Raw genomic sequence first — 26699 nt, forward strand, 5'->3', positions numbered from 1 at the left:
TTAAAAACAACTAATGTTAAGTAAGAGAAAAAAAAGATACTTTTTTAAACATCTAGAAAGTAATTAAAAAAAAGTTTTAAACTACAAACTAATATTTGTCACTGTTTGTGATGGTGTGTTAAGATGTTATAATATTAAGTTTACTTTAAAATATGTGTACCTATTATTTAAAGAACATTGAATCAAAAGAGGGTTTCAGAGCAAGTAAATATTCCACCAAGAAAGATTAGTGTTTCAGGTTAACCTTGGCATGTATATGGAGTTACTGAGTCAAAGTTGTACCTTGATAAACTCCTATGAATAACAATGGAATATAAGATAGTAAACACAATACATACTTTTTTAATAAAACACAAACACTGCTGAATAAATTAATTCTGGTAGTGTGGCTTTTACTAGCTGAATAAGAAATGAAAACGTAAAACTGTTTGTTGCTACTGAAAACAAGTACATCTGCTAAATAATTCAAAAAATAAATTTGTAGCATCAATGCTATATATTCCTCAAATTCTACATAAATATAGGTTCATTGTTATGAGTAAAAGACAAATACAAAAAACTGAAGGATATTGATTTGTATATGTACAAGACACTGCATTTCTAAGTACCAAAATATTGGGGAAAAAATAACATGCAATTTATAGTCTAACATTGATGACACAATTTTGAAATGGCTAATAACTGTTTGATTTCAAGCATCTTTGTTGAACTCACCATTCATCATTTATTTGTTACACTTTGATTTGCTGAATTTAAGGAAGACAGAGATTAAGCATAAATGTTATTTCTACATTAAAATTCTTCACTAAACTAAAATAACAATAAAAAAATTCTTTCTTTCAGAGAAAACAAAAGTATAAAAATTAAATATATTACTTTTGAGCATTAAGTTTTTAATGTTGCCTTTTGAAAATCTGTTTTTTATCCAACTTGTATCTGATTCAAATACATTTTTCAATGGATTAGATGACCACCTGCTTTGAATAAGAACATATAGGAAATTGGTGTAAATGTATAAAAAATTAAATTTTTAAAATTTTGATCTTATTGTTATAAACATTAGATATCTTACAACAACTAAAAAATCTCACGAATGTCTCTGTCTTTAGAATTCAAACTTAATAACAGAAAAAAAGAGTTATATCAAATTACAGTCACCACTCTTTTGACAAAATAACTTTGACACCAGCTATTTAAGTAGAGAATGCATTAAATCTCACCTGTAATGACCACTGAATCTTTCCTAATACTCATGCATTCAGCAATTTTCAGAGAGATGTTCAAACAGGCTGACAGATGGTGAAACCAATGTGTAGACTCAATGGAGCTGAGATACGTTGATTCGAGCTTCCAGTAACTGTGTACATTTTCTGTCAAAAGATTAGGCATGTGTACTAAATTTTACCCCCTAAATTGTTTAATCACATTAAAAAAAAATCATTCACAAACATTGTTATATATGAAGGATGATGTGAAATAAGGTAAAATATTTTCCAATTATTAAAAAAATATCTGTCAGTAGAATAGTTGATTCTCTAATGGTTGATATTTAGCTTTATTTTTAATCTGTTGATACGTATAGTGTGCTTGTGTAAGTGTATTTTGTTGTTGTTGATTGTGTTTTTTGTAACAGAATCCAAGTTTTTATTTCTTGAAATCGTGACCTTGACCTTTAACCAATAAAACAATGGGGGGTTTTTCCCCAACCTCAAAGAAAGTAACATGTGAAGTTTGATTAAAACCTGCTCTTTAGAGTTCTAGTTATCAAGCAGAAACCAATTTTGTATTTCTTCATATGGTGACCTTGAACTTTTACCCCCAAAATCAATATCAATAGGGTTCTTCCCATACTCCAGGGAAGTGACCTGTGAAGTTTGATTAAAACCTGCTGCTTTGAACAGTACTGTACAGAAAGTAAATGTCTACACATCATTACTATATCCTCTTCTTTACATTTTCAGTGGGGAGGGGGTAAAAATTACTGATAATACAAAAAAATTTATTCTATCATTATATAAAAACTAATTCATGAAAACTTTAACAATTTAAATCAAAAATCTTTAATTTTAGACTGTTTTTAAAATGCAATTTATTAAAAAATAGTGTTTTTGATTATTATTTTTTAAAGTTAAAGTTTTAAAACTACTTAAACCTGCTTCTATAACAATGCATTGAATATTCTTGGAAAAAACGAGTATTTTTGCTGTAAGAACTACCTGTCTATATACAAAACAGCAATAAACTCTTAACTTTTGTTTATTTATACGTCTGTCTTAGATAATTTGATTGGAAGTTTGAATTACCTTACTTAAATTTAGCCTATTCATTGTATTTCTTTTCAAGGAGTCTTAAAAATTTTCTAAAAATTCTAAGGACTGTTTAAAACATGGAGAATAATAAAAGAAATTCCTACAAGAACTTTTACTTAGATTATAAAACATTTGTTAACCTTTTACCCCCAATTTGAAGACCTTCGTATCATGAATTTGTGAATGAGGGTTGTGATCATAGTTTATTGCGAAACTAAACAAAAACAATGAAAAGCAACTGATTAAAGCATAAAACACATATTTTCAAAACCTTACCTGGTTTACAGATTTCTTGTAATTTACTGTAACTACTCTGAATGTCTCGAACTGATGGACACACATTATCTAAATTTAAAAAGTGTAGGCCTCCATGTTGTGGAATTGCCTTTTTTATAGCCTCTGTAAGTTTTCGACTTCAAAAGACAAAATATGTAAAATAAGTAAGACAGACTGAGAAAATAAGTTTCTTTACAATAATATAAATGTAATTTGTTATTTTCTACAAATATACACATCAGTGTATTCTAAACTCTCACATTTTAACACATTGACATTTTTTTGATGATCCAGGTGAGCCGCGATATTTTGGCATTAAATGTCATAATTTCTTTTTTTAACACACAAAACTATCATAAGTTCAAATTTTACTCTGGATGTCAAACACACACATTACTCTCAAGCTCTTCTCTTTATGTAATGTATCTAACGTGTCAACCCTTGTTAAAATTAAGTGATAGTGACACAATTTCAGTAATAAGTAATCTTTAAAACAAAATGAAGAATTTAACATTTTTTGTTGTAATCCATGTAATGGGAGTTACAATACACATGAAGTTTAACTATACGTTGGTTGTAAGGTTTCAATTTTCAGTAAATAATCTTTGAAGCAATTGTTATACTTTTAAAGGAGGTATACGAAAGTCTTTGTAAATCATTGAAGTTCTGAAGAAATCCTAAAACTTTGGGTAAATCTAATAGTCTCCAACCTACATACATAATAGCTTCAAACGATTATCATTCAATATTTTGATTCATTCAGGGTATCCAAAGAATGCAGCCTAACTATTATTGTTTCACAGTAGTTCCTATAAATACAGAATCAGGTGCATTGGTATCAGTAATTCCTTTCATGCTTTTGAGTTTGACTCAAATTGCTCAAACTTCACTGTACAGAGCTACTCCTTTGTAAAATAAGTAAAACATTAATGTAAAATTTTCACAGTAGGATTCGTTGATTGTTTGAAAACATGTTTAATGGGACAATATTTAAAAAAAATTAACAAGTAGCTTAAAAAATGTTTTATCAAAATCATAATTAAACAAGCGTTAAAAACTACATCTGTAAGTCCCTCAATTTTGCAGAAAGTGTACATTAAACTAAATCTTCAGTACAAAATTGTCAGTAAATTTCACATCTACTACAACATAATGGATATATTAATAATTACAAAGTGATCATATTGTCTATCAAACAAAATAAGAGAGCTCTGGACTCTGGAAGAGACCACGATTTATACCTCAGATTTTGTGGATCATAAACAGCCGAAGAACGAATAAGCACATTTCCATGTGGCATACCCCAACTCCAAATCTATAAAACAAACAAACACAGTGTGCACCATTATAGTAACAACTGAAAAAAAAAAAGATATGAAGAGAATACATCAACTTCTGTCCAAGGGAAATGTGACGTTGGTCAGTCGTACATGAATAATATCACAGAATTTCTATTTGCAGATATCTAATAGTCACTATTTGCCATTTGAAAACGTGTAACATCAACTAAAACACACAGGTGATAGTAAAAGTGGAAAAAAAACACCTTCACACTATTAACTTTCAAAAAATAATGAACTTATGAGACACTGGGAGCTCTTCCAAACAACCTCAACATTAAAGTGAAAACAAAACATAACTTTTTAAAACATTTATTTTCCCCCAAATTACTCGAATCTACAGATAAGGGCCGATTAGCATAAAAATCACATAATAAAGTAATAGGGAACAATACAGTTTCAACAGATGGCAATTTGAGAATGTTTAAACATGCAGAAATACATAACAGTAATTTTGTTATTATTATTTATATCTTATTTTTTTTAATGTATCATGCAGTAAAAATATACAACTTATGAGAGTATCCAAAAAATAATAACAATAGAGAAAAATGAAACTTGTAGAACATGAAAATTTTGTTTCTCACTCACTTTTGAATCATGTACTTCTTTCTTCCAGTAGTTTTAGCTTCTATTCTACTCATCTCTTTCAGTGTCATAATATCTGTAATCTCTTCAATTTGTTTCATTTACCAGGCAATAGTTTACAAATAAATAGATATTATTGGTGAACTCTTTTCTGTGTACTTTTAACATACATTGAAATGTGAGATCGTTTGAATAACCAGAAGTATCAGCTTTATAAAGTTTTTTATCCCATTCAAAAATTACAGTCAAAATTACTTTTAGTTAGTTAGTTAACCTTATAACAAAGATACACACATTGGGCTATTTGTTCCTCACCACCGTGGGGGAACGAACCCTGGATTTTAGCACTGTAAGTACATTAACCTGCCACTGGACTTGTTATAAGATGATAAAAAAATGTGGTTTTATCATTTGGTGACCTACAGTAAAAAAAGACTCATTATAATTACCTTACATAAATTTATGGTGTATTTTGTGTTATACAAAACACAATATTGATATAAGTGATAAAACTGTTTTTGAAATATGGTCAAAAACAATTCAATTGCACTCTGGTATAATTGTATCACACTTCAAAATACATTAAACTGTGTCTTCATTTTCTGATTAAAAGAAAACAAGTGAAAAGACCTCGCATATTTCACAAGAGAAGGTGTTCCTGTTTTTCCTGGAAAGGAAGAACTTGAAAAATAAACTTACGAGAAGAATTTTAAGTTTATGTGACAGAATCATTTATATTCTAAACCAACTTATACAATGCGTGACATTTTATGTGATTTCATGCCACAAGAACATCCCAAATTCACAAAAAGCAATAATAACATACCATGCATAATAAAGCAGGAATGATTAAATAATTAACAAAACATACAAAAAAAAACCAACTAGTTTCAACAGGCAAAGCTTGTAATTCTCAAGAGGTGTAGTAAAACTTTTCTAAGCATCCTGTATGTCCAGGATATTCCCATAAGAGTCAAAGTTCACTATCAGTAGAGTACAAAATCTAATTTAAAAAAAAAAATTATTCAACTAGGGTTGAGTTTAAATCCCATTTCATTGTTAAGCATTTCTACCAATTCTCTTGTGTTGAGTTGACGGAAGAATTTAAGTTCTGCAATGACCGTTGATTGATATAAATTAATTTTGTGACTGGTGGTGTGTGAACATGTATTACTAAAAGCCATTTTTTTAAGTTTCCTTCTTATGACGGTAGCCTCCATGTTTCTTTACTCCAGTTGAGAGACATAATTTTTTTTACCAAGATAAGCATGAAAACAAGGAATGAAATAATTAGTCTGTGTGTAGTTGGCTCCTGTCTTATATATATATCCCTTTAAATTTATTTGAAATTTTGTTCACTTGCTTACAAGCTTGTTTGATATAATTTTATTCCATTATATAAATAAAATTGTTTTGTTTGATATCAAGGGGGTTGTAGGCTATCATTAGATAAGGGTCACCAGTTAATCTATCTGTAGTTATTAGGTTCACATTGTTACAAAGCTTTTTAATTTTGTTGAACAAATTAAGTTTGATTTAACTTCATGGGAAATAGCAACATTTTTGAGGAAGTTAATCATGAATGCCATTATATTTTTTGCCAGAACAAATGTTTAACACGTATCAAATAATTTTTGTATAAAACAATATCCTTAGAATAAGGTTTTCTATATTTCTTGTGACGAAACAGATGTCTATGCGTAGATTGTCATGTGAACATCATGTAGCTAAAACATCAAGCAAGAAACTCTACCTAGTCATTACACTCTAGTTCATAAGTGAATTTATGCGTGGATGAACTGAGTTTAACTCTTCGTGAAACTGTTTAACGTAGTTGTTACAATCGGGAAATAAAGTGAACATGTCATCAACATATCGTAACATAGAGATCAGCTTTTTCATCCAATTCAGTGAAGATATTATTTTCAAAATCATCTATGAAGATGTCATAAAGAAGAGGTGATACTAGATTGGACATCCTCAGGCCATGATTTTATTGAAAAAAAAAATCCATATTGAACTGGGAATACGAGTTGCTGACATATACTTTAATTAGGTGTAGAAGTTCCTCTCTGACAGTAGACAAGGTAAAACTTCATTCAATCTCTTAGATAATGTATTTAAGGTTCCATCTATTGGGACTTTGGTGAATAAGCTTTTTATGTTAAAGAACACCACACATTTGTCTTTTACTTTTCTGTTTATCAAGTTAGTAACAAACACTTCCAGACATACAATTCACTTTTAGAAGTAAGTTACGCGATGTACAGATTGCAAGTTACGCCCAGACATCTTTAAAAAACCAGAAAGTGTGAGCCTATTTCCACACAACAAACACAGAAATCATTATTCTCAGAACATCGGTGTATGCAAAACTCTTGTCCAATGTTGAACATTTGTTCCTACAAAAAGGGCATTCATGATGAATTTGAAATACCTCAAAAATGTTTCTTATTTGCTGAAGATTGAAACTAAACTTTGTTTGTTTGTTTTGAATTTTGTGCAAAGCTACATGAGAGCTATCTGTACTAGCTGTCCCTAATTTAGCAGTATAAGACTAGAGGGAAGGCAGCCGGTCAACACCACCCACCACCAACTCTTGGGCTACTCTTTTACCAACAAATAGTGGGATTGATCGTCACATTATAATGCCCCATGGTTGAAAGGGTGAGCATGTTTGGTGTGACGGGGATTCAAACTTGCGACCCACAGATTGTGAGTCAAGCACCCTAACCACCTGGCCATCCAAAACTAAGTAACTAACTCTTTCAACAAAATTAAAAAGCTTAGTAAAAAATCAAATCCAGACAGACTATGAAATGGTACTTATCTACAATATCAAGCAAAATAGGCATTGTTTTAAAAATAAAACTAAGCTAGTGTATAGGCCAAGGAACAGACTTTCAAACAAATATAACAAAGGGAAAAATAAGACAGAAGCTCACTACAGACAGGGTATTTATTAAATTAGTTATTTTTGTAATTATGTTTAAATTGGTCAAACAAAATCTCTTTCAGTTAGAATAAAGGAGCATGGTCACTGTCCTCGAAAGGAAGTTGAACAATAAGCTTCAGAGTCACACGATCAAACAACCAACCATAAAATTAATTTCAATAAATTAAAAATCATTACAGAACCCAAATTCTTCTATCAATGAAATGGAATTTGTACTCAGCCCTATTTGCAAGTAATTTTATTCAAATTAGTTTTTGCACTATACTGCTGTAAGTGAACCTCGATTACTCTACAGATGTTTTGAACCTTGATGTACAAGACAATAAGAACAATTTTATCTTATTCTTTTAGAATGACAAACTTCACCTTTTGAAGCTGGTTGGGTTTTTTGTATGTTTTGCTAATTCTTTAATCATTTGTGTATTATTATGCTGGTGTGTTACTACTGTTTTTGAATAACATCCCAGTTTGCTATAGCCAAATTTGATAGTCTCAAAGGCAATTTGAACTATTATAAAGTTAAAATAAAGTACACATATACAAACAAATGGGATTGGTAAATTTTATACCAATCACAAAGCTCACATACTGATAAATGTAGATTATTGTATATTGAAAAGATCAGAAATGCTTAGGATTTGGTATGAAATCTCCTTAGTCAAAATTAGATTAGCAAATAACACTTCTTTTTCAGTTCCCAAGGCCATTTATTCAGCTTTACTAATTTCAACCTTCAGATTGTAAGATTCAATGCTTCCCTTCATTTACTTGATGGAAACAAATGCCCACCACTACTGGTACATTCTGGCTTGCAACAATCCATGCCTGTTATGATATAAACTTCGCTTTTTTAACTTTTAATAAAAATTAATCAAATTTGGTGTCAAGTCACATGTAAACAAAATATCATGAATAACTTCCGATTTGGTTACTTAAAGAGTTTTTGTGTGTGCTGCCATCTAGTGGTGCACAGATTCTCCAACATCTTTGAAAAAAAAAAGAAAAGAAAAAATGAATTTCAAACATTAGGCAACATGTGCATATGAATGTATGTATAAATAATAAAAAGAAAGTGAAGCCAAGTGATTTGAAATCTTTTCTTTACATTTATAGGTATAACACTACAAAATAACACGATTAAGCCAATACCAATTAACTAAAGTAAAATTGTTACAATTAAAAAATAAAAACGAAAATAAGATTTTTCTCATGATATAAATCAAATTATCCATTCACTGTATATAGCTAAATCTGATTTAAGTCAATATAATGTAAATTTTTTTACATTTACTGCTCGTAATTCAATTTCAAATAATTTATCGCAGTGAGTTTAAGTGTTTTTTGGACTAGTAGTAATCCAAAATGTAATACCACAAGAACACGTCATGATTCATACAAAATCAGAGTAGCTTCTTAAATGAAACAGTACTTACCGGAAACCTCTGTCCGTTGTATAAAGGAGACAACTTGCTCACATCTTTACCAAATATTTCTGGTGGAACTACAAAAGCTTCAGGAAGACTGAGAAAAAAAAAGGTGTTTGAATACAATTTATGAGAAAAGACACCAAATACAACAGATTATTTTGCCTACATTATATATAGGTCCCAACTTTTACTCAACCACAGACGTGCAATTGTTTTAAATGACCCCATAAAAATCTGTTATAAAGTGTCAGTTGATGCACAGTTTTCCAAGATAATAGTTATGTATGTTCACCAACAAATATCATCATGAAAGTACTTTCCCTCTTGTGATGTTTAGCTTGTTTTGAATTTTGTGCAAAGCTACACGAGGGCTATCTGAGTTAGCTGGCCCTAATTTAGCAGTGAAAGACTAGAGGGAAGGCAGCTAGTCATCACCACCCACAGCAAACTCTTGGGATACTCTTTTACCAACGAATAGTGCAATTGATTGTCACATTATAACTCCCCCACAGCTGAAAAGGCGAGCATGTTCAGTGACAGGGATTTGAACCCACGAACTGCAAATTGCAAGTTGAGCATCCTATTAGTGTCATGAGAATGATAATTCTCGAGTGTACGAAAATAAGTACATTTTTAGGCAATGACTTAATCATTAACAAATCATATATACTTAAAGATTTTGCTTAAAAGAGTTAACATTTAAATTTAAAGTTATGAAATCTATTCTTAATTAAATTATTCTATTCTGTTATAAAAACAACACTAATGACATTTATGGACAATAAATATTTCTATACATTATTTTTGCAGATTTAAGGAAATGATGGTTGTTTAACATTTATATTTACTAATAAAAGTGATACTGAATATTTTTGTGATTTGTTGATACCTTACTTTCACTGCACTGTTGTTAATGTACCTTATTATTAAAATGTCACCAATTCAAAACACTTAATTTATGTTTTAATAAATATTAACTTATCTTGAGTAAATAGTATACCATCATATGTACTTAATAGTAATACTCTATATTTGACTCTGTATAACAGGTAATGATCTCAATACTTTGGTACCAGTGAGTCAGTTGACCTTAAGGGTCATGAATAAAAGTGGGAGATCTGCTCACATACATTAACTTTCTCCTTCTGACACAGTTATAGGTGGAAACAAGAAATTTTATCTGTACTGAAAACTTCTGAACATTCACAAACATATATTTCCAATATCAAATAAACACCACTGGCAACAGGCTTGTGGAATAACTCATTGCACAAGTGAACAAGCATACTGAAAAAGATGACAAAATAAGGAAAAGAAAACAATAGATCAAACAAGTACCGAAATTAGTTTTCTTTTTCGTATGATACTCTTCTGCACTGATTACATCCTCGACAAAACCACTAATATACCTAACACAGAACTCTCCTACCCTCTCCTAATGAAAGGAATAAATTTAGAATGGATATTATTATAAAATAAAAACAATTAAATCTTTTACAATGTTGCAATTAAATTTTAAAGCTAGAGGCAACTAATATAAAGAAAATATTAAAAAAAAACGATCACAAATGCTATCTTTAAATACACGTCTATACAAGCAATATAGTTTTTTAGAGGTTTTGTTTTTATAAGTGTATTCCTAAAAGTTAAATCATAAACAAATCAGAATTGAAGATACATAATGGATGTATCTAAGCTGGGAAACCACAAGAGATATGTGACTAAGTGACAACAATAATTATCGATAAAGAATAAAGACAAGACTTTACTATGGTTAGAACAAACACCAAGTGCAGACACAATGACAGCTATTAGTCACAGAATAAGTCTCCTTTCAAGTCATCTTCTACTGGCCAAGGTAGGATAATGTATATAGACTATCTTTATAATTTTATATTTGATATATAACCAAGTTTTTTGTTTTTGTTTGTTCAAAGAAGTTCTAATATATTAAAAGAAACTATAGCTGCTTTGAAAATAATACTTTAATTAATCCTAAATAGCATGTTAACTTCCAAAAGGTTCTAAAAACAACCAGGCTTCAGATACCTGACATATCTTAGATACCGATTCTTCAAGGAGGCATAAAAAAACTAAAGCAACAACAGTATACTTTGTATTTACTTCACATGATTCTATTTATCACATATCTCCAACCATGCGGGTTTTAAACCACATAACTTACCTATCACAAACATTGAAACTTTCATTCCACAGTGAAACTCTCCAAGAAGAGCATCCACATCTCTTTAGCTCCATTTCCCAATCCTGGATCATGGTGTATTTTGAAGAGGTAGGATGAACAGATTTTACTTCTGAAAAATACAAATAATTTAGAACTGATGATTTATTCTTACAAAAATATTTAGTTACAAAACATAAACCAACTACATACCTTTGTTAACACAGCATACTGTTTGGAACTTTTAGTAATTTAACAATAACTGCAGTATATCAAACACAATTTAATTTATTATACCACATATAGGAATGGAAGATATAACAAAATGTATATTTCCAGCCCTCTACTCCCTATAAATACAAACAAAAAACAATGTACCAACTCCACAACTTCCTGATTTCAAAGGAGAAAATATAACACCTCATTGGTCATTTTTAAAGATAATACGTGGTACTAAAATATAAATGGACAGCAAGATCTCAAAGTAATTTATTGTACTCTGGAATAAAAATTAAAAAGTCATCCATGTTCTGTTACTGCAACAACAAAAATGTATTAACGAAATTTCTAAAGAGCATTTAAAACACTTGTTTGTTAGGCTACTAAGATAAAGAAGGATAAATACTGGTTAACATATAGTCAAAATTTCATAAATGGTGTCTGCTTATCCTATACAATTCAATTTCTATATAAATGTGAACAATTTTACACTCTTATTTATAGAGGAGTGTTGATAACCTATGGTAATGATATAATGATGAGTACCTACGCTTTACAGCTCCTTCTTTAATACCAATGGTGTTATAATGTTGTCCTAAATTATGGAATATTTCTCTGCATTGCATTTCATACTGCAAAAGAATTTTGTACGGTATACCATGTTCAATGTTGTTCTTTCTTGTTTATGTGTTTTCCGAAGTTCACAGGTTTTTTGTATGCTTAAATCTGTATAAATGATCTTAGGTTCCTACTTCAGCTGTAATAAGACTGCTGTTTCGTGGGTTCCTGCTGGTAACTGTTTAACAAACTTAGTTTCCTCCAGTATGCAACTGATACCCAGTTATGGATATACCTGTTTTTACCCTGTTTACATCATTCTTCCTCTGCTTTACTGATACAGTCCAACACTACAGATATCTTTTTCTTTGAAATGCTAATATTTTATACCTTGTATACTTTTATAACTGTGGAATAAGCAAATTTTGTGTCATAAAGTCTTCTTTATAACTTCTTAAAAGGATAGAGCTCCACATTAACAATGTCCACCTGTCCAGGACATGAAAAAAATAATTTTGGACAGGTAAAATTGGTACATTACCTACCCAATAAGGCAGGTAAATTTTTTCTATATGCTTTCCCACCCAGAAATTGAACTTATTTTCTCCTATCTCATTTTACCATAGGTGCTACCATTTTTGTTTGGCGCAATGTCTTGGAAGCTTGACTGAAATTTGTGAAGACCCTGCTGTAAATGACGGGTAGTACCACCAGAATTTACCCAAACTGGCGAAATTTAGATAAGTAGGTGATTTATTCTTTCTGTGTGACAATTTTAAGTGCTCTGTAATAATCACAATGGTAATACTGCAACATAAAGATGGTTTAAGTGCTCAGTAATAATCACATTGGAAGATACTGCAACACAAAGATGGTTTAAGTGCTCTGTAATCATCACATTGGAAGATATTGCAACACAAGGATGGTTTAAGTGCTCTGTAATCATCAATTGGAAGATACTGCAACACAAAGATGGTTTAAGTGCTCTGTAATCATCACATTGGAAGATAATGCAACACAAAGATGGTTTAAGTGCTCTGTAATCCTCACATTAGAAGATATTGCAACACAAGGATGGTTTAAGTGCTCTGTAATCCTCACATTGGGAGATAATGCAACATAAAGATGGTCTGAGAGATTACTTTCCTGAACAAAATCGTATTTTCAAGCTTCTGTTGTATCATAATCTGTACAGCGAGACGAGGGGATTTTTGAGGATCAACAAAGAGTAGCAATGTCTAAAGCATCGTGATGTTTCAGAAGGCAGGCTTGACTAAACTAAACTAATGAGAGGCAAACATGAGTTCAGGCTTAATAAACTCCCTTTTGACTCCACCAATCACATTCAAGCATGCCATGATGGAAAAATGCAGGATATATTCCACAGAGAGATATTACAGATTATGTACAACTGCAAAGAGAAAATAGCCCCAACTATTTTGCTATGAAAGACATTCTCTAGCTACATTTTTCACCATTTGCAGAGAGCCTATAATAAAAGTGTAATTTTGAGAAGGAAAACAAAAAATCAGTGCGCTCCTGGTTACATTCTGATATCAGATTTTTGATCAAGTACCCATGCATTTGTTTTACCAGTAAGATAGCATACTTCCAAAGATTATCAGCACTTCATCTAAATATGAAATTCCTTCACACAACATAATTTATATTGACCCTGATAATAAAAATTAAATTATACTGCCTACAGGAAGCATTTTGCTTGGAAAAGGCAAAAATTGACTTTCAACTGTCCTACATGACAGAAGATTATCAAAGTTAATATTGAGCCTTGATGGGGCCAATTTTAAGTGCCATCTCGTTTACAAATCACCCTACTTCAACTGTGTTGCAACAAGAGGATCAAGGCTTTTGACCCATTTAGTCACAAGCCTGGAGATGGCCAGAGGCAAGATGATTAAATACATAAATTTTTTCATAGAGGATGAAAAAAATTTGGAATTTTAATGATAATATAAAATACTAAATACGTGTATTCTTAAAGACATTTAAATAAAACAGACATAAAGTAAAACTTCTATTACCTTTTACTCCACAGTAATCAAATGCAAAAAGCAGCTGTGCTAATGAAGGACAATGATGATGTAGGATGGCATACAGCAGCTAGAAAAATATTAACATTATCATACTTAAAGAGCAGTAAAGAAACAAAACCATATTTACATTCCAACTGAGAATAAATTTCAACATTTAACACAATATATCCCTTGTTTTGGGCATAACACTACATCTGTATTATAGAGCACTACAAATATTCAGATTGTTTGATGCAAATGGTAATAATTGTAACAGAGTAACAGCTGGTTATTAACCTATTAGTTTGTTTGTTTGTTTTGAATTTCGCGCAAAGCTACACAAGGGCTATCTTCGTTAGCCGTCCCTAATTTAGCAGTGTAAGACTACAGGGAAGGCAGCTAGTCATCACTACCCACTGCCAACTCTTGGGCTACTCTTTTACCAACGAATAGTTGGATTCACCGTCTAACGCCCCCCACGGCTGAAAGGGCGAGCATGTTTGGCGTCACGGGGATTCAAACTCGCGACCCACAGATTGCGAGTCGAGTGCCCTAACCACCTGGCCATGCTGGGCCTTAACCTATTAGTTAATGATTTCTTATGTATTTCAATGTTAACAGATGCTGTTATAACGAGATACCACTCATCAAATACGATTGGAAGTAACTATGAGGCATGGTATGTCGTATGATTTATTTTATTGGACGAACTAGTTTAAAACTTCAAAACTTGTTTGAAAATTACGAAGCTTCTGCATATAAAATATCTTATTTTTTTATATGTGATGTTTTTAAGAATTTGCAGCTTTGAAATTTTGAAAATACTTCATTGGTGACATGTTTTTTAAAGAAACAATTAAAAATACTTAAAATTGTGGTAGATTTTAATTACTGATTTTTCTTTTTCTATATTATTTTCAAACTGTTTTATAAAGTTTTTATTTTATAAAACTAAATTTTATCTTTCTTTTTATTTGAAAAAAAAAACACACATGGTATGCTATTATACAATCTTCTACTTCTCAAAAAACCCTAACAGACTGAATAAGGAATGTAGTGTTAAAAATATAATAGGCCTAATAACAATGTCTTATGACTAGGATTATTAATTATAATGACTAACTAGTTTGTATCCTATGTTTCCACTCTTAATCTGTCACAGAAGAAAGATAACTATTTTGTAATTAAGATGATTATATAGGCTACTAACCACGATGATAATTAATATTTGATTGACACAACCTTACTATAAGTACTGAATAAAGCCAGCTTAGAAAAGGATACAACTTACATCTTTAGGTTCACTACGTGAACAAAACTTGAAACTGAAGGTATATACTCTTAAATCCTGAAAGAAATGATTAAAAAAAAAGATCTGAGTAACTTCACAACTGGTCAACATAAAAAATGATAGAAATCTACAAAACTAAGGTTTTGCAGTTAGCATATATATTTTAGTTAAAGACTGCTTTAATGGCTGAAAACTGAAACACTGTTAAAGCTCAATTTTCACAATTTGGGCACATCGAGTGTACATCATGGTGTATGATTACGATCAGTTAGTTTTAATTCCCTACTAATTAATGTATAATCTATTAAATGTTACTATAATTTGAGAAGTTTGTTTGCTTGTCTTTCTTCCAACTCCTTCTGGGATTTTGAATTTGGATCTGTTAAATATGGTTTAATCAACTAGGAATGATCCAGAAACATCAGTTATAGTCATAACTGGTAAAATATTAACTTTACAATTGAATTTCATTTTCAAATCCCATCAATCATTTGAGAGATTTCTTTTCCACGCATTGTTTATACATAATTTCAAGAAAGACACTTGTATCAAGTGAGATGTTTTTAAATTACTTGTTGCTTTTTGATAAAAAAAAAAAACTAACTAAAATAGAAAATAAAATGTTATTTAAATAATCACGTCCACCGAACATAAATAATTTTATTCTTATGTACTTTCATAAATCTCTTGCTGTGCATCGCACAGATACATCTGTTATATCTAATGGTATGTGCCATACATATTATGAACAAAAACCTGGAAATTAGTCATGAATTAGAGTTAACTTTCAATATTTACACACATACACATAGTTAAATTCTTGTATTTATCAATTTCTACAAAAATAAACATTGAAACAAATAATAAGTCATGTCACTTAGAAAACACATACATTCTATAAATAATTTACTAGAATGCTGGAAAAAAAGTATATTATACTGTTCCTTGACAGTTTTTAGAATTCCTGTGTGGGCTAAACTAGATAAACATATGTAAATGTATGGATTTTCAGTTAAAGGTAAACAGTTTAAAACATTTACTTTAGATTTTTTATATGTATGCGAGTCCAAGTGTTTGGTGGACTGATTCCCAAACAAAGCTTTCTGGCACTCTCTCTCTTTTTTATTTTAATTTTGAATAGAGATTTGAAACTCCTTGTGATATTTAGAATCTGAATTGTCCACCAGAATGGCCAAATTCCTATTAATTTCTAGATTAAGAGGGTTTGTTTGTTTGCAATTAAGTACAAAGCTACACAATGGGCTATCTGTGCTCTGCCCACCAAGGTTATCGAAACCCGGTTTCTAGCGTTGTAAGTCCGCAGACATACCGCTGTGCCACTGGGGGGTGGGCTAAGAGGGAGTAGAAACCATATCACAATTCAAAATCTCACACAAAAAACAGTAGTGGCTGCACATTGTACAACAAAAGATGTAGTTCCTAAACTCTATAATTCTGTTTTCTTTGTGGTTTTTTGCATGTTATGTCAATAAAGATGGCCAAGAAAGGCTCAATGAAGATTACTTACTGCTGTAAGATAGTTAAGCACAGTACCTGACTGAACATGAACACTTCTATTATTTCATGCAAGAGGAACACAGTCCAACCAAACCCAAAAACTCCACATCTTTGTGACCAAATGCTATTGACAGGCGAGTTCTTTTGCAATAGCAAAAGGTGGTTTTTGGGGGTTAACGGATCAAGCCCCTCATTAAATATTTTTTTTGGTCCTAACTTGAATATCAGGAACCATTACATCAATCTGTAGCCCACTCAACCTCCAGAATTCAGTCTCAATGATTCTCAGGCTGGGTGTTAAATATATAATCTGAAAACTCTATTACCTACATTTTAATTTGAGGTGTAAGCTCCCCCAAAAAACATTAAATTTAATTCCTCAGCATTGGCAAGTAGATAGAAACTTAATTAAAAATGCATTTTGACACCCTAAACTAAGAAATCAGGTATTTGCTTTGCAGTGTTTAAACAACCACTACCTATGTTACGAGATTACATCATATTTCCACTCAAAACATTTTTGACAACTTTAATTGAAGAGAAAAAAAAAAAACATTAGAGGATATTTCACCCACTACATAAAGAACTTGGTTGATTTTTAGTGTCTTTATTTATTTATATCCAATGTAAGAAATGGGAACTTACTTTACAGCCTTGTTTTAATACACTGTATAAGAACTAAGGAACTCACCTTACAATGTATTTCAACAACCTCTACTGCGCCAGATATATTAACTGGTGAAACAACTTTCTTCCTTCGTCCGTTAACCACTTAAGATACAAGAAAAGCAAAAACTTAAGATACATGCAGTTACAACAGTCTAAATATACATGACCGATATTTCTGATCTGTTGTTAGTGTGAAGCCTCGGGTTTTTACATGCCGTAAAAAACCCGAGGCTTTACACTGTATATTGGGATATTAAAGCCAATTTTATTTCCCTTGCAAAGTTTTTTAAATTTAAATCTTTTGTTTGATCCTAATTTTTTTTTCTTCCTGATAAAACTTAAATAAACATGGTGACCGATATTTCTGATCTGTTGTTAATGTGAAGCCTCGGGTTTTTACATGCCATAAAAACCGAAGGCTTCACACTGTATATTATATATTCCTATATTAAGTTGTGGTCATAGTTAAATACACATACTGTTATAGTCACCATACTTATAGTGATATTCTAAATCTTCTCATAAAAAGCCAATTTCTAAGTGTAACATTATAAGTTTCTTTTTAAAGGCTGACTATTTAAATTGTTCTGAAATAGAATCAAAATTTGCTTTGAATCTTAGGATAAAATTTTATTAGGAGAAAAAAAAAGATCAAACAAAAGATTTAAATTAAAAAACCTTTGCAAGGGAAATAAACGTGGCTTTAATATCCTAATTACAAGATGAAAACAAAACAAAGGGAAAAATAAAACATTACAGAAAAAATATTACTAATCCTTACAAGTGATATATTTACAGAAGCAAGAAGAAAACATGCTCTCCAGACAATGTATGCTATATGGTGAGGCCTCTCCAGACTATCAGAGATAAAGATTATCTACCTACGTGGTCAAGACTTACCAGGGAGATAACCAAAGCACTGCACTGCCTAATATGCTTAGCATATAATAGAAATACTAACTATAGGTGTAAACTAACACAGAGACAGTTTTTGTGGTGTTTTTTAATTTTCCTGATACAAGTAACTCCAAGATCTTATTTTTAAACTGTTTCATAGTTACCAACTGTAAAAATCACAAGTGGCTCCACTAAGAAGTAAAAACCTTGCTAAAAGTCAATAATGTGAAAAAAACCCAATAGTCTCTTTAATTGATAATTCCAGTTTCCTAACTTATATAATGCTCACAACTGATTTACAAAAATTATCAACAACTGCGGCTGGGACGGACATTTCCCAGTCGCAGTGAAAGGGTTAACATGAGAATTTAACTGATGGTTTCTGGTACACACAAGTACTTTAAAAACTCAGTGCATGTACAAATCTAAAATAAAGTCAACATTTAGTTTCAGCGTACATTTACCAGCCGCAGTGAAAGGGTTAACATGAGAATTTAATTGATGGTTTCTGGTATTCAGAAATACTTTAAAAACTCAGTACATGTACAAATCTAAAATAAAGTCAACATTTAGTTTCAGCGTACATTTACCAGCCGCAGTGAAAGGGTTAACATGAGAATTTAATTGATGGTTTCTGGTATTCAGAAATACTTTAAAAACTCAGTACATGTACAAATCTAAAATAAAGTCAACAATTAGTTTCAGTCGTGATACCTGATCAAAACATTAACCATACTTCCAGCTAATAATATACATAACTTCTATCTCTTTTAACTTGCATAATCTTTTTCACATTTTCATAACAATACCTAAGAATTGTTAGTGAACACTTTTTTATATTTAGCAATTTTTCTGGAAACTTGGAGAAGCTTGGAAACTTGTCTAAACATCAACATTTCAAACTTCATCACTTACCTTGGTATACAGACTCAATGTTCATCAGGCAGATATCATTTTCCTGAAGTAAAAGGTTTCGTAAACGCTGGAAAGTAAATTATAAAAATGAATAATATAACCAAGCTAATTAGATCTAAAACAATTTCAGTAAAAACACAGTTTGCAACATTTTTTTTAAAATCAACTGTTAAATATTTAGATGATTTAACAAAGTTTCTGTTGAAAAAATGGTAATGAAAGATTTTTTCTGGAATATGAAATACATCAATACACTGAGCTATACTAATGATATGATCAAAATGCTATGTCAGCTTTTTTTTTCCAATAATAATTGAAGTGTTAACATGAAACACATTATACTAATCTTGAACTTAAAACAATAACAGCAATAAAACGTTGATAAAGAAAGTAAGATTGGCTCTCTTTGTACCATTTTTGTCGAGTTTCCCAGCTAGACATGATGCATGATTAAGCCTTCATCTTTAACAGAGTAATGTTTAGGTTGTTACCAAGACATTATATCACATCACAAGTAAAGGTTATTTTGGTTAAGTTTAACTGTAGTCTAAGCATAACCTTTTATGTTGTACTGAAATCATAATGTCAATTTTGTATTACTATTATCACATATTCTTAAGTTGAAGTTTTACTTCAAAATAAACTTATCCATGGGCATATATTAATGACTAAACCATTAAAAACGATCATGAATAAAATGAAGATATTTCATAAGTATGAAGATGTTTACTTGAAAACCCCTTTGATTACTACACAAACAACGTACAATACTTTTAACAAAACAATTAAAAGTTTCTTCTGTTTCGAAGAAGTAAACTGCATGTCCAGCAAATTTCATTATATTTAAGAAATATTCAAACATTTTGTTAGACAACTTCCAATTTATTTTAGCAAACTCGAGGCATTTATCTTAGCAAAAACAATATGCTATTTAAGTTACAAAGCTGTATTAGTCTTTCATTACTGTACAACTACGTGTACTGTAGATTAAGCAATATTTTATGTATTACTTAATGACTTGACAATTTTGTTTTTATATTTTAAGAGTCTAGTGAGTTTGGTAGTAGTAGAATTCATTATATAAACAAACATAAATAGTTTACAGAGAACCACGTAAAATATTTCAGTTAACAGCTTAACAGAGAACCACAAAAAATACTTCAGTTAACAACTTAACAGAGAACTATGTAAAATACTGCAGTTAACAACTTAACAAAGAACCATCTAAAATACTTCAGTAGACAACTTAACAGAGAACTATGTAAAATACTGCAGTTAACTTAACAGAGAACCATGTACAATACTGCAGTTAACAACTTAACAAAGAACAATGTAAAATACTTCAGTTAACAACTTAACAAAGAACCATGTAAAATACTTCAGTTAACAACTTAACAAAGAACCATGTAAAATACTGCAGTTGACTTAACAGAGAACCACGTAAAATATTTCAGTTAACAGCTCAACAGAGAACCACGAAAAATACTTCAATTAACAACTTAACAAAGAACCATGTAAAATACTTCAGTTAACAACTTAACAAAGAACCATGTAAAATACTTCAGTTAACAACTTAACAGAGAACTATGTAAAATACTGCAGTTAACTTAACAGAGAACCATGTACAATACTTAAGTTAAAAGAATACACACACACATTCTCCAGTTATTCAGTACCTTTCTGGAGTTGTTTATATCCTAACGATTAACTGGATAAATTGTCATTACATTTAGACAGGGAATGTACTTGGTATTCATCATAAACTATGTACAAGAGTGCTAAAGATGTGTTGTAGTACTATTTACATATTGTTATGGGAGAAATCACAACTGTATAGCTATATGTAACAATTTGACATAAGCAAGATAAAGAGAAGTGGAAAGAATTTGTTTGAAGATTATTATTATTTTTAATTACTTATCAAATAGAGACGAACAATCTTTTTCCTGGGTATTCAAAATACTAGTTATATTGCACTGTTCTTATCTATTGAATTACTAAAATCCCATGGGTTTGAAAAAAAAAAAAAGCAATACAGTTCTATACGTATCATTCTGCATACAAACCAAATTGGACGGGTAGTCTTCTAATGTTACAAAACTCAGTTTAAAATTTGTACAGATAAGGGCTCCCGATATCCCAGTCTTATGGTTGCTCATGTTATTGAACTTCAGCACATTGTTTGCCTGTCGTACAATAGCTTCACCAGGAAGTAACTTTGGCTGAAGATCCACAATGTCCTCTCTGTTCTTTCCATTCTGGTAAAAGTATGATAAATATAATGCAAGTTTACACACATCATATTAGTGACAATATTGAAAATCTATACAAGTTATTATAACAGCAATAGGTAACAATCTAAGCCTATGTGATTTCTTCCTATTGAAATACAGTACTATCTTGAATTGATTAAACATGTCATGTACGGTAAAACCAACTCTGATTTAGCTTGATTGTTTATTTAATTTGATATTTTAACAAACTTCAAAATATCTAAAATCACTTAATATTTACAAGGACAGATCCTGAATATTCCATCTTTTAACTGCAGTATGAGCAAAAGAAAAGAAAACTGTATAATTATATTGTGCAAGGCAAGTTAATTATTTTCTTTAGTTATTTTTGAAAAAACTTTGTGTCATATGGAATGACAAGCAAAAACAAACTTGTATTATTAAGTGCTCCAAACCTTTCAAAAGGTACATGTAAACATATAAATAATATTAAACTTAAAAAGATAAGAAAAAGCAAAGTAACAGATGGTCGGTCATTTGACCAACAAAGCCATCCCTCATCCATCAAAACAGTAAAATTAAGTTTAGTACTTTATGTCCAAACATCTGAAAAGCTTCTAGTTCAATAATTAACAGCCCCAAGAAAATCTATCTAGCTACTATAGGTGTACATTTATCACGATCTTCCCTGTACAATGTGTAAAACTGACAAGTAATGGTGACCATACTGTCAAATTTTATTCAGGTGAACTTTGTACCATACTACCATAAATTACACAAAAAGTAAATATACCTAACAACGTAAAATTATAATTTTGTAAAATTCTGATAAATGCCAACATGATACAAACTATTAAGTATCAGTTTTGTTTCATATAATAAACATTTTACATTTTAAACAGTGGATTAGGAACTATAACAGCAGATTGTTTAGAACTGAGGTTAGAGTGTACACCCAAATTTTACCACATTTTGCTTCTCTGTGTCAGAAGGCTTGGTTTGGTTTGTTTGAAAGTTTGTGCAAAGCTAGAAAAGGGCTATCTGTGCTAGCCGTCCCTAATTTAGCAGTGATGGGCTGAAGGGAAAGCAGCTAGTCAACACCACGCAAAGCTAATTCTTGGGCTACTCTTTTACTGACGAATAGTGGGCTTGACCGTTCCATTATAATGCCGCCATGGCTGAAAGGGCAAGCATGTTTGGTGGGACAGGGATTCAAACCTGCAACCGGCAGATTGCGAGTTGAGAACCCTAACCACCTGGCCATGTGTCAGTAGGAACTGCCTATCAAAATTATTAATGCAAATAGTTAATAAATATTAAAGCGATTCCCAAATTAGTTTATCATTCACTCATACCAAGTATTTACACAAATTCCATAAGAATCCAACTTCATATTCTAATTAATCTTTGTTAGTCACACAGTAGTACGTTAACGTTAATGGAAATGAAAAAAATCAAAGTATATAGACATGTCTTCACTGATTAAGCTAAACAACTTAGAATTAACCAAATATAATAATGAAAAATCATAAAAGCAATATTTCAATAACTTAGTTCATTAATATAATTGAAAACAGTAATAATCAGAATATTAGTTAACTATAAAATAATTAAACTATATACTTATTCCAAGTATAAAAAAATTTCATATTTTTCAAAAAATGCCAATAGATTTTTCTCTAAATAAAAAAAATCAAGCAAATGGAAAATTCCACTGAACCAAAACACTAAAAACAAACTTCCCATCCATATCCAATAAAAGTAGAAGACAGCAGAAAAGGCCAAATCAGATAAACTATTCCGAGTCTACAGAAGAAAAAGTCTGTATCTGAGCTTCTAGCTTACTTTTTACTTATAATGTTGAAGTTTCTAATCCATTCAGTTGACATTTAAAACAACACATCCACAGGAAGATTATCCAGGCCAACTGCAATTTTGATCAGCTGATTTCAGTTAGTGCTAGTTTTTCTACACTCCATATAAAAAAAAAAGATCAATCTTTTATAGCTCACATGTTTAAAGCAGGTATCATTTTAGTAGTCTGTCTTTGCACTCTTTTAAAAGTTTTATATTCTTCACATAGTCAGGTGACCAATACTGTACATAGTACTCTTACATGTAAATGAGACTTCATTGTTTGTCATACTAAATTATTCATAGCCTTCTTCTCAATCTCAAAATATATGTAGGTCCCAGATTTCTGTTAGTTCATTTTACACCCATGAATTTCATCTGCAGTTTTCAAGCACTTATCAACAATCAGTTAATTCATTTCTTTCTCAGTAATACCTATAACATTCAAGTGCATTATTTTTATACTTATCTTTACTGGAATTTAATTTTCATGTTATCAGTAACTCCTAAAACTGTCCAGTTATTTTTCAATTAAACTTGAAAGATCCTTCACAAAATTATTTATTCCCAAATTTTATTGAAAACTCCAAATTTTGCTTCTATTCATCAGCAGGCATTGCTTGTCAAAATGAATATAAAACTCAGGACAACAAGGAACTGATTGGTCATGTAGGCCATCCCATCTACTGTATTAAACTTTTATAATAAAAACATTAAAAGCTGGCTCATATCATTCAAATTTTTATCAAGCCTTCCCTTAAAATGTTAAATTCCTTTAAATGTCTTGCATCCATGTCATACAAAGGCAACCTCTTTTAAAGGCCAACCATCCAGTTAGAAAAATAAAGCTGTCTTAGCTTAAGATGCCTCTTACCCTGCCAAAATTTATATTTGTGGTCCATAGTCCTACCATTCTTACCATTAAAGATGAAAAAAAGATGATGCATCAAAACTATATCAGTCCCCTTAACCTTAAACACCCAGTCAGATCAAGCCTAACTCTCCTTTTTTCAAGAAAATTTTTTTTAGAGATCTATCCTCATATGATAACCTGTCCTAGTAGCTTCCTCTGAATTGTTTCCAAGGAATTTTAATGTCCTTTCTAAACGTAGGAGTCATCTTATGCTCAGAATGAGCCAGCTTTATTTTGATATCAGGGTGTTTGCCTTTGGGTTGCCTTCAAATGTGATGGATGAGCTTATGGGAAATTAGGAGGAAACTTGATAAATACTTAAATGATAAGTTTTATTATTATTCTAAAAGTAAAATAAAAAAAATACCAACATGGAAACAGGTCCCCTGTTGTATTTAGTTAAAAATAAAAGTTAATATGAATAAAGAAATATATTAAAGTTATTAATTTAAAGACCGATTTAATTCAATAAATTAAACTACGACTTACCGGCGGTAGGATTACTGATAAATTACCGAGGTACATGTCATCTGAAAAATCGTTTTCATCAGTACTACTACTAGTACTGGGCCTACACGTACTAATACCCGTATCATTAGTATTAGTAGTAGTATTAACTTTACTTTCCTGACCGGACTCAAAATTAACGTATGATTTAAATGTTTGGTTTTCAGTAACTTTCTTCTTTTGGATATTCATTATTTCAAAATCATTTTTTGAACGCCGTATTATAAGATACAATTAAAAAAATGAATACACATTTGTTTCAATCTCCTTGTAACCCAATAAACATGCCGTTCTTTCTTTCCCAATTAATCCACACCCTCCACAGCAGACATTACAGTTGAATTTGTATGGCATATAGAGGGCATTTAACCAATATCAACAAAAAATGGTGATGATATTGCTATTCTTAAAAGTTATAGCTTAATTAAACATAGAAAGCCAGCGAAATATTGGAAAATCAATAGGCTTAAATATTGTTATAAAAATAAGTTAACTGTATTAGGCAATGACTTGTGGTAGGCAAAAAATAAATCTCAATTACCATCTTTTACATGCTCCTGATATCGAACTGCAATGGATAAATTAAAATAAATGTGTAAAAAACAAATCAAACGAACATCTGTGGTTAACTTATTTTATAATAATGTTGCCCCCAAGTGGCACGGGGGGTATGTCTATGTACTTACAACCCTATATTTACCGGCTTTCAATACACGTGGTGGGCAGAGCATAGATAACCCATTATGTAGCTTTGTGCTACAAACAATGCTATTAACATGAATCATTTAGTCATTCTTCGAAGAATTTACAGTTTTGAGATTTTATACAATCAAGTTGTAGTTTTTTTTAATGGTATCGGTGCTAGCAGCGTATAGAAACATTTTAAATTTCTCTACCCAATAATTCATCATCCAGAAAATAAGCATCAAATATTTCTCATTAGAATATCCAACCCGTTTATCCTACGTGAGATAAACGGACAGGTCATAAACATGTATAGTTGAGTTATAGTCGTCCTTAATTTTGATCACAGTCAATCAGTATAAACCGCTGTTACAAGGATTTCAACTGATAGTACGAAGTATATTCAGCAACATAGTTTCTTGATCCTGGAACCTTAGATTCGTGGTTTGACACGCTAAATACAAAACTATTACTAACCATAGTATGAAAACATTAGAAATATTTAAGTTGTACAAACATATTTTAATGAAATAAGTACAGCAATTTAAAAACAGGTATAAGTGATTGAAAGAAAACAAAAAAACAAAAAACAATTGCCATCAAAGAAATTATAAAATAAATTCATTTGAAAGTAACATTCTTTCCACAATCTCCTACTGAGAAAGTCAAGAAAAAGTACAAGAGCAATTGCTATTGTTACGTCTCCGTTTGTTAATTGATTTCCCGTAAATTCGTTCCGACGAAACTTTAGCGACACAAGTCCTTACTTAATAAAACTGGTTTATTCTTTCCGAATATAACTTTACGATACACTTAATTTCAACAATCGCGCTAAAACAAACGCTATAACAACGAACGTGCTCAACTTCAATAATAATCTCTGACTGCAGATCAATTACTCACTGTCTACACACACATTGTCACGTCACGCCGTGACCATCTTATACATATAAGACCACCCCCCAATCTAGTAAATGCTAGAGCACTCCCGAAGGAACGGGATAGTTCTAGAAAGCAGGTGGCGTGACACTAGTCACGTGACCTCGCTGACGCAACACTATTATTAAACTTTAGTATGTCATCCATAGTAGATTCACAATAGCTAAAGCTTTGTTAAGGATAGCATATGTCAAATGTTTAATTAATTTCAAATGTGGAACATGGATCAAAAACAAGTTAGACCAAGCCGATTTATACAAATACCACAATATCCAAGGAGTGTCTCTATGAAATAAATTATATAAGAAATAACACTTCAAAAACAAAATATTAACTTAGATCGCCTTTGTGAAGTTTATAAAACTCAGATTTGCTGAAAACAATAATTTG

The 26699-nt window shown here is 30.9% G+C and overlaps 1 protein-coding gene across 1 annotated transcript in view; it reads right to left on the reverse strand.

The window, feature by feature from the left end:
- LOC106465022 (myotubularin-related protein 10-A-like) overlaps nucleotides 1–25008 on the reverse strand; it is a 30516-nt gene extending 5508 nt beyond the window's left edge. The window contains exons 1-11 of the mRNA XM_013925211.2: nucleotides 24669–25008; nucleotides 21245–21436; nucleotides 19179–19245; nucleotides 17389–17468; nucleotides 15180–15236; nucleotides 13898–13976; nucleotides 11082–11211; nucleotides 8903–8990; nucleotides 3827–3900; nucleotides 2586–2722; nucleotides 1221–1370 (exon numbers count right to left, since the gene is read on the reverse strand). Of these exons, the coding sequence (XP_013780665.1) occupies nucleotides 1221–1370; nucleotides 2586–2722; nucleotides 3827–3900; nucleotides 8903–8990; nucleotides 11082–11211; nucleotides 13898–13976; nucleotides 15180–15236; nucleotides 17389–17468; nucleotides 19179–19245; nucleotides 21245–21436; nucleotides 24669–24878 (1264 nt within the window). The 5' untranslated portion in view covers nucleotides 24879–25008. The remainder of the gene's footprint in view (nucleotides 1–1220; nucleotides 1371–2585; nucleotides 2723–3826; nucleotides 3901–8902; nucleotides 8991–11081; nucleotides 11212–13897; nucleotides 13977–15179; nucleotides 15237–17388; nucleotides 17469–19178; nucleotides 19246–21244; nucleotides 21437–24668) is intronic.
- Nucleotides 25009–26699: the final 1691 nt, after the last annotated feature.

This window comes from Limulus polyphemus, unplaced genomic scaffold (assembly GCF_000517525.1).
Source record: "Limulus polyphemus unplaced genomic scaffold, Limulus_polyphemus-2.1.2 Scaffold1813, whole genome shotgun sequence".
Classification (NCBI taxonomy): domain Eukaryota; kingdom Metazoa; phylum Arthropoda; class Merostomata; order Xiphosura; family Limulidae; genus Limulus; species Limulus polyphemus.